At 32.2% G+C, this 12,843-nt stretch overlaps 2 protein-coding genes and 1 long non-coding RNA gene across 3 annotated transcripts; 1 reads left to right on the plus strand and 2 right to left on the minus strand.

Moving 5' to 3' along the window:
- Window positions 1–5: 5 nt before the first annotated feature.
- LOC139429850 (uncharacterized) lies at window positions 6–12,656 on the plus strand. Its single transcript, XR_011640426.1, has 4 exons — window positions 6–291; window positions 346–439; window positions 3,111–3,248; window positions 12,181–12,656. It is a non-coding gene; the product is annotated as an uncharacterized lncRNA (long non-coding RNA).
- Window positions 3,443–4,873, minus strand: LOC111413620 (innexin inx2-like). The gene is made up of 2 exons (XM_023044654.2): window positions 4,541–4,873; window positions 3,443–4,487 (listed from the first exon to the last, which is right to left on the minus strand). Exons 1-2 carry the CDS (start codon window positions 4,782–4,784, stop codon window positions 3,628–3,630), a joined length of 1,104 nt encoding a protein of 367 aa, XP_022900422.2. The 5' UTR covers window positions 4,785–4,873; the 3' UTR covers window positions 3,443–3,627.
- LOC111413580 (Pumilio and CPL domain-containing protein penguin) lies at window positions 5,268–11,458 on the minus strand. The gene is made up of 3 exons (XM_023044605.2): window positions 10,938–11,458; window positions 5,521–6,684; window positions 5,268–5,461 (listed from the first exon to the last, which is right to left on the minus strand). Exons 1-3 carry the CDS (start codon window positions 11,376–11,378, stop codon window positions 5,291–5,293), a joined length of 1,776 nt encoding a protein of 591 aa, XP_022900373.2. The 5' UTR covers window positions 11,379–11,458; the 3' UTR covers window positions 5,268–5,290.
- Window positions 12,657–12,843: the final 187 nt, after the last annotated feature.

The following is a 12,843-nucleotide window of genomic DNA, read 5'->3' on the forward strand; positions in this document are numbered from 1 at the left end:
ATAATAATTTTTATTTTTATGTAATTGTTATTAAAAGAGAAGTTAGGTATTAATTAAATCTGACTTATTCTCGCAATAGATGGCGCTTTAACTTAATTAGCGAAGTTGGAGATCAAATTATGTCAAAATTTAAACGATACGACGCCATTGTTGTTTTAAATTGTTTATGATATTTTTGTGGTTATTGTGCTTATTTATTACCTCGTTTACCTTTCGTTCTTTTTCTAAACTTACATCTATTTTAATCCAACGTTATTTTAAAGATTTAGTGTTAATTAAAAGAAGAAATCGGTAAGTTATAATTTATATCAATAATAAACAAGATAATAAAAAAAAAATTTCAAGATTTTTAGCGTTTTACTTCAACTACGTTTGAGGGCATATCTAATTTCTTCGAAAGTCTTTTTTAAGACTCTGTGGTGGTCTAGAGAAAATTTGGGTAAGTAATATTTAAAGGGAAGTTCACACTGAAGAGGTGTTGTTGTCGTCTTCACATTGGCCACAATTTGGTGAACGACCTATATATTTCCATTGGTTAAGAGCTGTTGCCAACCTTACCGCAAAAATAATCCTACCTAATACCTTTACGCACAAATTATTCATTTATCACAACATCTTCTGAAGAAACCTCATAAACACAATAAAAATAAACACATGACCTCAACCCAGGGGAACCTTGCCCTAATGTTTAATACATTTAATACATTTTAATACATACAGATTACAAAACTTAGGTTTAAATAATTATGTAGGTAACCAAATCTAAATAAATTGCCATGAATAAAGTTTTATTGGAATTTGAAATCGTGTGGTAGAATCGTGAGAGGCTCTTTTTGTTTTCGATTCAATGATACATCAAGAAGATTGAACTTGGACTATCCAGATTTTTCAGACTGATTGAAAATGTGTAGAATACCTTATCCAGAATCTGAATTGCAAGAACAGTTTTATAGCTGCTAGGAATACATTTAGACAACAAACTGAACTGTCAAGCACGTAAAGAACATCTCCAAAATGGTCACTAATCCGCTCCACCCTAGCCAACATGCTTACCAGAAAGCAAAATCAACAATTACTGCTCTCCATGCTTTGACTAGCACTTTAGAGGAGGCAATTGCAACCAAAGAGGGACATAGAGGGTGCGTTTGATACCACCTATGAATCCATAGAGAAGGCTCTAAATGTAATAGATATATATCCGTCGACAATCAAATAGCGTATAGCCATGTTGAAAAGTCGGCAGATCACAGCCAGTCTGGGAGGCGGGTCGCTGACTATAAAGACTCCAAGAGGGTGTCCCCAAGGGGGAGTGCTATCACCTCTATTATGGTGTCTGGTAGTTGATGACTTGATGAACACCCTAACAGAAAACGGATTCAAATAAGGCAGCTTCAAGTGCCTCATCACTGGAAATAGTTTCTTCAGTCAAGTTGATGCAGGGCAACGTCAAAGGACACCTCGAAATCCTCAAGGACCCATGTTTAAATCACCAGAATACAATTTCAACCAGCCGTATAAGGTCATATTTAGAAGCAGGGATGATTGAGCGAAGGGAGAGCCTCAAGTAAAAAGAGGAGCCGTAGCCTGGTACACCGATGCTTCAAAGACAGTTAGATCCTGAGTAGGTATGGGCATCAGTGGACCAAACAGCCACATTACACTGCCTCTCAGCTCGGACATAACAAATTTCCAAGCAGAAGTTCTTGCTATAAACTATCTATCTACGATTGCATTTGCCAATTCTTGGATACTCTGTTGGAGTATTACTGCTGCCGAATGTTGTTTCTAATGCAGTGTTCAGATCCGATTCTTTATGCCTTCTTAATCTTTCTTCAGGAGGAAGATCATCATCATCTTATTCCTTTCTTTTTCGTGCTAATTCTTCAGCTCGCAACCTCTCTTTCCTGCCATTTTCCTGTATACTTTTCTTCTTGGGTTTTTGTTGGATTGGTGCTGGAACTTCCTCCTTTTTTTCCTCGTCCTCATCTTCCCAATTATCCTTAATATCCTCAACTTCACCTTTCCATTTGTTAGAAGCAATGGTAATAGGCATCGTCACCACTTGGGGTTCGAAATTATCGTCGTCTCACGAATCCATACTGGACGACCTCGGATCCTGGAGTCAAATGACTTACTTATAGGTAGCACCTTTTTTTTTTTATTGCTGCCGAATTGATGGGATTTGTTCGTTGGGATTTCCCTACTCTGCACGACATGGCACTAGTATGACGTCATAGTGTAATTAAGTGTAAGTAAGTGCAAAGTTATGTCAACTAAGCGCAGGTTAGAAAAGTGTGTAAAGCGTGGTTTATATTTGAAATGGACGAACTCATCGTCCGAATGAAATCATCGCAGAATGTTTTTCTAGTAGCGATTCATCTGACAATCAATTAATATATGTTCTTATGGAATGGAGTTTGTATTTCTTGAATCACCACTTGGTCAGTTACACTGTTGGTGTAAAGCATCTTTCGGCTTCAGGAACCGAAACGTTCGAAGGTCCTGCAATTTGTTCATCTTCTATGCATTCTTCTATTGCACAATCTGGTTTTCCCATAATATCAACGATATTATTCCCCATTGTAGAGCTCCCTAAGGTACAAATGGGTTGTATATAGTGACGCTTTGCTAAAATATCCTCTAATTCCCTTTCATATGGGCAGGATCTTCTACCTCTTCCAGTTTTCTTTGATGTTAAGAATTTGTTTTTATAGCCTCTTTCAAGACTCTTCCACTTGTTCTCTATTTGGAGAGGAGATGCAATGTACCCATACCCCTTTATTTTATCTCTTATCAAATTCCACATTTTTTTTAAAGTTTTTATTTTTCGTTCTTCAAATAAAGATTTTTTTTCTTTATAGAGATAGCAGCAATAATTTTGTTTTGGCATCATATCACTGGTAATAGCGATATTGAATCGTTTGTTAAGAACTTCTCCAAATCTTCCTTAATTCCTTAAGTTATCAATTTTCTTTCAACCAACTCCTCCAAGACCTTCATTTTCTGCACAAGCTTCGCTAAATACAATCTTTATCACTACCTCTTGCTCACTTTTCTTTCTAACGACGTTTATTTCAATTATTTGTTGACTACACATCTTTTCCTTTTAGATTCATCTACTAACTAACATCAATAAGAAAGATCCCGCCTCCAGTCTAAGCCAGTTTAAGAGACAAAGTGGTGTGTTATTTTCTAGCACCACAGGAACCAATACAGAGCAGAGATCATAGCAGCTCAACCTTTTAAAGGTTTGTACCAAAACTTAGTTTATCATAGTGTTGGCACTTGCACGCCTAACTTATTCCTTTCATTTTATTTGGGGTTAAATCCTGATAGAAGTTTTTGCATGACTATCTAACATTGCAAGATATTCACTCACGTCCAGTCTTAATGGTTTCGTTCTGAAAGCATAAAAACATAAAGGAGAGTTAAAAATAAAAAATGATCATGAAACTATTTTTATTAGAAAACTTATTATAGCTTATTTTTTAAATAAACTTAAAACTAAATATAACATACATCTATTTAAACGCATAAACAAACGTATAAAATAAAATCACACAATTTTTAAACTAGGAAAACTCTTTTTTGATTGTTTTAACTAAACATTTCATGATTAGAATAATTTTAAACAGGCATGGTAACCTCTGGGTTATAAGGCAAAGATGATTTATCCATTAAACCTTTAGAGATGCTAATCAATAAATCTTTATAAATCAAAGGGTTTAAATTTTTGCCCAATTGATACAAAAAGAAATAATCGCCGAATGAAATCTTTTTAGATATAACATTCGCGGTTTTTTTCGATAAAAATTTAGCGTGAGCCATCAAGAGGTACATCCTAACTTTGGGTGAAACTAAAACGATCATTCTATACATTAATGCATAAAAACTAACAATGGTAAGCACCAAAAACCACACCCATAATATCAAAAAAAGCTTTTCATTAACAATGTTTAATGGAAGAACACACAAAGCATCTTGCTTTTGTCTACCTCCAGAAGGACCATAATTATAATAAGTACATTTTGTCACTTTTGGAAACACCCGAGTCATTGGATTTTCTCCATTGTAAAGTGCCAATGCTATGCCATAACTAGTGAATTGCCCACTTAAAAACCAATCCATGAAGATAATTTGACAAACGACGTTTATAAAATTTAATAATTCGCAAAAAGCGAATCTTAAAGCATAAAGATTATGCGAATAATTTCCACTTATCATGTAACTAATCAAGCGTTCTTTCGTTTCTTCACTCCAACAATTTGGGATTAAAGGGCCCCCTAAATCTTTGGCTAGTAAGCGTAATCGCCCACCTTCCCAAGTTTTCCATAAATATCTTGGAATATAAAACAACAAAGCTTGAAAACAAAAAACAATGCACACCCATTGGTAATATTTTTGCGTTATTATTTCGTCTGATGAATCTTGAGGGGTCTCACTTAATAATAATCGTGGATCTGGGCCCAAACCACTTAAAATATTCTCTACAACAACAAAAAATTAGTACAACAAATTATTATCACCAAAAATAAGTTACCTTTTAATGTTTTTTTCACCGTAAACGTCCCATAAATCCAACAATAAGTCTCAATAACCTCAGAACTTTTCGAATGTATCTCACAATTAATCGGATCACCAAAATATTGTTTCGAAGTTAACAAAACGGAAAAAACTATCAACATAATCACCGTAAATTTGTAGTGTAACTTGAAGATATTGTCATCGGTGTGGATTTGTTCCACCTTTATAAGCGATTTAAACGAATTCAAAAAGTCCATCATATTGAAAATGAGACGATTAATACAAAATTAAGGGAAAAACGTGTTTTTGTGTAAAAAAACCAGTTTGTTGTTGACGTTTGAAGTTTTAAGTCATAATGGCTACCAACTTAAAAATTATTTTAGGAAAACTTAATTATTTAATTATTAAAAATAAATTAATTAATAATTATTATTGATTCGATTAATAAAAATGATTTTAGATCTAAATTCGAAATAAAAAATAATTATTATTATAAATATAAAAAATAATTTAATTTTTATTTATTTTTGTGAGGTTGGTAAAAAATGTAAGGTTAAAATTTTTTTATTTATTTATTTTATTTAATTATTAAAAGTAAATTAATTAATAATTATTATGAATTCGATTAATAAAAATTATTTAGAAATAAAAAATAATTATTACGATAAATATAAATTAATTATTTTTTTTTGAGGTTAATAAAAAATTTAATCAAATTCGAGGTTACAATTACAACAAAAACGTTTTAAAAGGTAAATACATTTATTTATTGAAGTTTTTTTAACAAAATTTGCGCCCCAATATTTTTTTGTTTACCAAGTAAATCAATATAAGAACTTAAAATACTTTTTAATTTATCCTGAACATCTTTGGGGCCCTTTTCAAGCATTGCAATCAAAGTGAAGCATCCACGATTCAATTTTAACCAAATTTCAAGCTAAAAAGAAATCGATATTACTTATAAATTAAGTTATTTATTTAATAAATCAAATTTACCATTTCAGGATTAATATGGTCGCATAAAACACGACTAAACAATCCAGATTCAGTTCCAATTATCTTTGAATCATTCAAAATCATCGTTTTAATAACCATTTGTAAACCAGAATGTTCAATTCCCAATATTGATTTATCTTCGTCATCATTGATTTTCCATTCGTGATTGGTAATAATTTTTGAAATATTTTCTAAAACGGTTTTATTTTGATTTCCTTTTTCGATAATATTGGCAACTATTGAAGCCATTGAAGTATTTTCCAACCATTTTTCGGATTCGTTTTCGATAGAATCCATAAAATGGGTTACTGAATAATTCCAAATTTCTTCTCGACGAGTTTCCACCGGTTTTTTACACGTGGAATTTTCCCTCCCTTTTTGTAACTCATTCATAAACGTTGGGTGAAAATATTTTGAACAACCCGGGTTTATTAACCAAAGTAAAACTTTTCTTCCCCACTCATCTTTAGCCAACTCCAACAAATTCTTTAAAATATCGCTTAAAATCGTTTTGTTTAATAAAACTGTGTCATCAACAGCATCTAATAACGCAATAATCGTTGTGTGTCCAGTTTCGTGTCTACACAAATCTAAAATGTGTTCTTTAAGCGATTTCATCGCAACTTTTCGGTCTTTATTCGTCCCGAGCCAAATAATCATCATTACAACTCTCGCTCCGTCTTTACTGTTACTTAAAACGACCGAATGTGGAGCTAATTGGGTTAATAATTCACTTCTATCATTTTCTGAACACTCAGAAAGGTATTGCGACAAAACCGTTTGTACTAAATTTGAATCTAATAATTTTTTGTTTAGTACTCGTTGCAAATTTGCTTTTGTACAGTCTAAAGCGGCTTTTTTTAAATCGGGTGATTTCTCGTAAACGTCTCGTATATGTTTGATGGAGTCATCTTTGGATTTTTTGTAAATGTCTCCGAAAAATTCTTGGATTAAATGATTTTTTTCTCGCGGATGTCCGTATGTTCTATAAGCAAATTCGAAAACGTGGGCACTCACTGAATGGCTTGCTAATTTTACGGCGTTTCCGTAACAAGCTCGAAGTATATCAGTACGAATTTGAGTGTTTCCGTATTTTAGTAATGTTTTTATGCAGAATTTACCATAAATTGATTGGATTAATAGTACAGTTGATGGGATTAGTTCCTGTAAAAATAATTTTGCCCTAGTCATTTTGCTAAAGGTTTTGACAAGGTTTCTGAAGTTATAGATACTATTATTCTATTACTATTCTATTGCCTGTAGAAGACTAACAACTCCTTAAGGAAGACAAATACTACCTATACAACACAAAAAAATGCTTGCAGAAGATAGACATTGTCTATAGAAGGTTAGTTATTGTTACCAATAGACTATACATTGATTGCAGAATACTAATACTGCTTCTAGAAGACTAAATACTGCCGACAAAAGACTAAAAACTCCTTGCGGAAGACAAATACTACCTGTACAATACCAAAAAATGCTTGTAGAAGATAGATATTGTCTATAGAAGGCTAGTTATTGCTACCAATAGATTACATATTGATTGTAAAATACTAATAATACTTGTAGAAGACAAATACTACCTATACAATACTAAAAAATGCTAGCAGAAGATAGATATTATTTATAGAAGGTTAGTTATTGCTACCAACAGACTATACATTGATTGCAGAATACTAATACTGCTTCTAGAAGACTAAATATTGCCGACAAAAGACTAAAAACTCCTTGCGGAAGACAAATACTACCTGTACAATACCAAAAAATGCTTGCAGAAGATAGATATTGTCTATAGAAGGCTAGTTATTGCTACCAATAGACTACATATTGATTGTAAAATACTAATCATACTTGTAGAAGACAAATACTACCTATACAATACTAAAAAATGCTCGCAGAAGATAGATATTGTCTATAGAAGGTTAGTTATTGCTACCACTAGACTATACATTGATTGCAGAATACTAATACTGCTTCTAGAAGACTAAATACTGCCGACAAAAGACTAAAAACTCCTTGCGGAAGACAAATACTACCTGTACAATACCAAAAAATGCTTGCAGAAGATAGATATTGTCTATAGAAGGCTAGTTATTGCTACCAATAGACTACATATTGATTGTAAAATACTAATCATACTTGTAGAAGACAAATACTACCTATACAATACTAAAAAATGCTCGCAGAAGATAGATATTGTCTATAGAAGGTTAGTTATTGCTACCACTAGACTATACATTGATTGCAGAATACTAATACTGCTTCTAGAAGACTAAATACTGCCGACAAAAGACTAAAAACTCCTTGCGGAAGACAAATACTACCTGTACAAAACCAAAAAATGCTTGCAGAAGATAGATATTGTCTATAGAAGGCTAGTTATTGCTACCAATAGACTACATATTGATTGTAAAATACTAATCATACTTGTAGAAGACAAATACTACCTATACAATACTAAAAAATGCTCGCAGAAGATAGATATTGTCTATAGAAGGTTAGTTATTGCTACCACTAGACTATACATTGATTGCAGAATACTAATACTGCTTCTAGAAGACTAAATACTGCCGACAAAAGACTAAAAACTCCTTGCGGAAGACAAATACTACCTGTACAATACCAAAAAATGCTTGCAGAAGATAGATATTGTCTATAGAAGGCTAGTTATTGCTACCAATAGACTATACATTGATTGTAAAATACTAATAATACTTGTAGAAGACAAATACTACCTATACAATACTAAAAAATGCTCGCAGAAGATAGATATTGTCTATAGAAGGTTAGTTATTGCTACCACTAGACTATACATTGATTGCAGAATACTAATACTGCTTCTAGAAGACTAAATACTGCCGACAAAAGACTAAAAACTACTTGCGGAAGACAAATACTACCTGTACAATACCAAAAAATGCTTGCAGAAGATAGATATTGTCTATAGAAGGCTAGTTATTGCTACCAATAGACTACATATTGATTGTAAAATACTAATAATACATGTAGAAGACAAATACTACCTATACAATACTAAAAAATGCTCGCAGAAGATAGATATTGTCTATAGAAGGTTAGTTATTGCTACCAATAGACTATACATTGATTGCAGAATACTAATACTGCTTCAAGAAGACTAAATATTGCCGACAAAAGACTAAAAACTCCTTGCGGAAGACAAATACTACCTGTACAATACCAAAAAATGCTTGCAGAAGATAGATATTGTCTATAGAAGGCTAGTTATTGCTACCAATAGACTATACATTGATTGTAAAATACTAATAATACTTGTAGAAGACAAATACTACCTATACAATACTAAAAAATGCTCGCAGAAGATAGATATTGTCTATAGAAGGTTAGTTATTGCTACCACTAGACTATACATTGATTGCAGAATACTAATACTGCTTCTAGAAGACTAAATACTGCCGACAAAAGACTAAAAACTCCTTGCGGAAGACAAATACTACCTGTACAATACCAAAAAATGCTTGCAAAAGATAGATATTGTCTATAGAAGGCTAGTTATTGCTACCAATAGACTATACATTGATTGTAAAATAGTAATAATACTTGTAGAAGACAAATACTACCTATACAATACTAAAAAATGCTCGCAGAAGATAGATATTGTCTATAGAAGGTTAGTTATTGCTACCACTAGACTATACATTGATTGCAGAATACTAATACTGCTTCTAGAAGACTAAATACTGCCGGCAAAAGACTAAAAACTCCTTGCGGCAGACAAATACTACCTGTACAATACCAAAAAATGCTTGCAGAAGATAGATATTGTCTATAGAAGGCTAGTTATTGCTACCAATAGACTACATAGTGATTGTAAAATACTAATAATACATGTAGAAGACAAATGCTACCTATACAATACTAAAAAATGCTCGCAGAAGATAGATATTGTCTATAGAAGGTTAGTTATTGCTACCACTAGACTATACATTGAGTGCAGAACACTAATACTGCTTCTAGAAGACTAAATACTGCCGGCAAAAGACTAAAAACTCCTTGCGGCAGACAAATACTACCTGTACAATACCAAAAAATGCTTGCAGAAGATAGATATTGTCTATAGAAGGCTAGTTATTGCTACCAATAGACTACATAGTGATTGTAAAATACTAATAATACTTGTAGAAGGCTAAATACTGCCGACAGAAGACTAAAAACTTCTTGCGGAAGACAAATACTACCTATACAATACTAAAAAATGCTCGCAGAAGATAGATATTGTCTATAGAAGGTTAGTTATTGCTACCAATAGATTAGAAATTGGTTGCAGAATACTAATATTGCCTGTAGAAGACTAAAAACTCCTTGCGAAAAACTAATGTAAATCTACGACGATATAAATATGGTAAATCTACGATCTCTGCAATATCAGGATCATAAATGAGATAACAACAGCACATGATGAATTTGGAAAAACCAAATTGATATGCTATGATCTCAGTAAAGCTTTCGATACTGTAGATCACAGGTTACTTCTAAATAAATTGCACTTTTATGGAATAAGAGGTACATCCTATAAACTAATTGAATCTTACCTCTCCAATATGTATTAGTGTATCTATTGAAATGGAGAAATTTCCAATATGAAGAAATGCGTCTGCGACGATGTCTCAATGGAGAACTTAAGTATATGGAGTAGGGGAAGAATGATAAAAAAGTAGGAAGGAGCTGCTTAATGCTGACATCATCAGCACCAACATTAGTGGACTGAGAATGTCTGAGAGCGTGGCGGACTTGAATTTCGTCAAACAACTCCAAGGAAAATCTAGAACTGATATTAGCGGAGATATTAATGGCGAGAATTGTTGATGCTTTAATTGAATCGTCGAGAGTGATAGAGGAGAGAACGCATGGTTTTCCAGAAAGTATTGGGGGACAATTTCCGATAAATATACAATTTTTTTACGGTAGATTTTCCAATTAGCATTGGAAGGATGTCTTCAAAAAAGAGTTGCGTCTGCGCATGAGATCTCTACGTCATTGTTGAGCCAGGGTGCAGGCAAGTGCTTACTTTTGCGTGGAAGTAACGTCCTGCGATGAAGACTCATTAAATACAGTCGAGTTTGAACAACTTGAAACTGGCGTTAATAACATGGCAGAATAACAACATTAATCATGATCCTTGCAATATCAGTAAGACAAGAAACAACATTAAGACAATAAAGGATTGGATAAAAATGAAAAAAGAAATACTTTATACAATGAGTACATACATGAAATGAAAAAAATCAAGTTTCAGCTAATAACTATAACATTACTATAAGTGTCCAACTTTTTTGCAAGAAATAATTACAAATGTAATTTGTTGTAATCTATTTAATAACTGTACTTATGATTTACCCTATTAAGTGTTAATTTATTTAAAAAATTTAGTTTACCTTAGCAATATCATCTCGAATATCCTGCCGCCCAAATTTTAATAAATACTGTACAACTCTACCCATATCATGAGACAGCACGAATTTAACATAATTATTTTTACCCCCTAACATTTTATGTAACTCAATAACCAATTTATCCCTTTCTTCTTTCCCACCTTCCAAATTCTTCTTCCTCAATTTCTCACTGATTTGTTTCGCTTTAACACTCACATCATACAACGTTTTGCTTCGTTTACGTTTGATTTTTAACTCCTTTTTTTGCTTCTTAAACTCGTTCCAATTTGGTGGTTTATCCAAAGTTGCATTTTTCTGTCCTGATTTATCAAATTTTCTAACCTCACTTTTTTTTTTACCGTAAGATTGGGAATTTTCCGATTTGATTTTCTTAAATTTTTTTGATTCAACGTTTTCTTCCGATTTCCTTTTAGAAACAATCATTTTCACCGTTTTTTTAAGTAAAATTAACAACTTAATAGAACAACACGTGTTTTATAGGTTAAGTTGGTTTATGTTTTGACAGAAATGTCAATTTTAGTACTTTTTGTTCTTTTGGTAGATTTGACGTTTAATAGAATGCGTTTGATAGAATTTTAAATTTAATGTTGTCAATTTGACAATAAAAATAAAAATAAACGTTATAATGGTTAATAACATTAAAGATTTATTTAAAAACATCCACTTTATCTTAAAATTAATCCAATTTGTAAGTTTCATTTAACCCTTCCAAAATGTATCAATTTTTTTTAAATTTTAGAACATTTCAATCACAGCTTGGGTTCTTTGGTACTTGGATCAATCCCCAAAGGTGTTTAATAACATGGAAAGTCACGATTGCATCCCAATCGCGATTATCACTTACACAATAATCAGTTTTACAATTTTAATCGCCTATATCTTTGTGGAAACCCACGATTTCTTAGAGATTATGTTAACGATTTTTGGAGCTTTATACCACATCTTAGCAGGGATTTTAATAAACATAACTTTCCAAAATTACAAGAACTACATGCCAAATAAACTGCGTTCTTTTTGGATTAAAATGGCGGTTTTAACTTTATTTGGTGGTGCTCTTTGCTGCTTTGATTTTGTTATGAAGATTATCCGAACGAAAACTACCATCTCTTTGGGTTATAACGTTAAAGATTTATTCAAAAATATAAATTTTCTCTTAAAAATATTTGAATTTGTATGTCTCTTTGTTAAATAAGATATCAAACTTACTTAATCATTTTTTTTCCAGATAATTTGCCTCATCTCTTGGATTATTTGGTATAAAGTACCCCTGCGACATTTAATACCATTTAAAGCCCAAGAAATCATAGAAGAGCACGATTGTATTCCAGTTGCCGTTATTGGTTATGCAATAATCAGTTTTTGCTTAATAACCAATTTCGTTTTAAACGAAACCCGAAATGATTTCTTAGAAACGTCTCTAACATTTTTTGGGGCTATTTATCACACCATTGCGTCATGGTTAACTTGGAAATTGTATTTAGACCCACATTATTGGGAATACGTGGAAGAAACTCGTGGTTCTTGGGTTATGATATGTGTGTTGTGTTCAATCTGCGCTATTATTTGTTGGGTTGATCTCATTATTATTATTTTGAGAGTAATAAGAACTAAGAAAAAGGCAAAAAAGACACCTTTAGAAGCATCCTAAACTCCCTATAAGTGTGGTTTTGGACTATTACAACAAAAATTGATGCCTAATAAAACAAGGTAAGCTAAATTTCATATAAATACAACAAATTTGAAATTTTGAGAATTATTTATTTATTAATTTTTAAATTTTAAATGGTCAGCGCCATCTATTGGTGAAAGACGGAACTCGCGCTTTGTTGATTTTTGCGAAATAATCGGGATTATTGTAATTTTTAAACGGTCTGCTTGTTAAAGGGTC

The sequence above is a fragment of the Onthophagus taurus genome, chromosome 5 (assembly GCF_036711975.1).
Source record: "Onthophagus taurus isolate NC chromosome 5, IU_Otau_3.0, whole genome shotgun sequence".
Taxonomy (NCBI): Eukaryota; Metazoa; Arthropoda; class Insecta; order Coleoptera; family Scarabaeidae; genus Onthophagus; species Onthophagus taurus.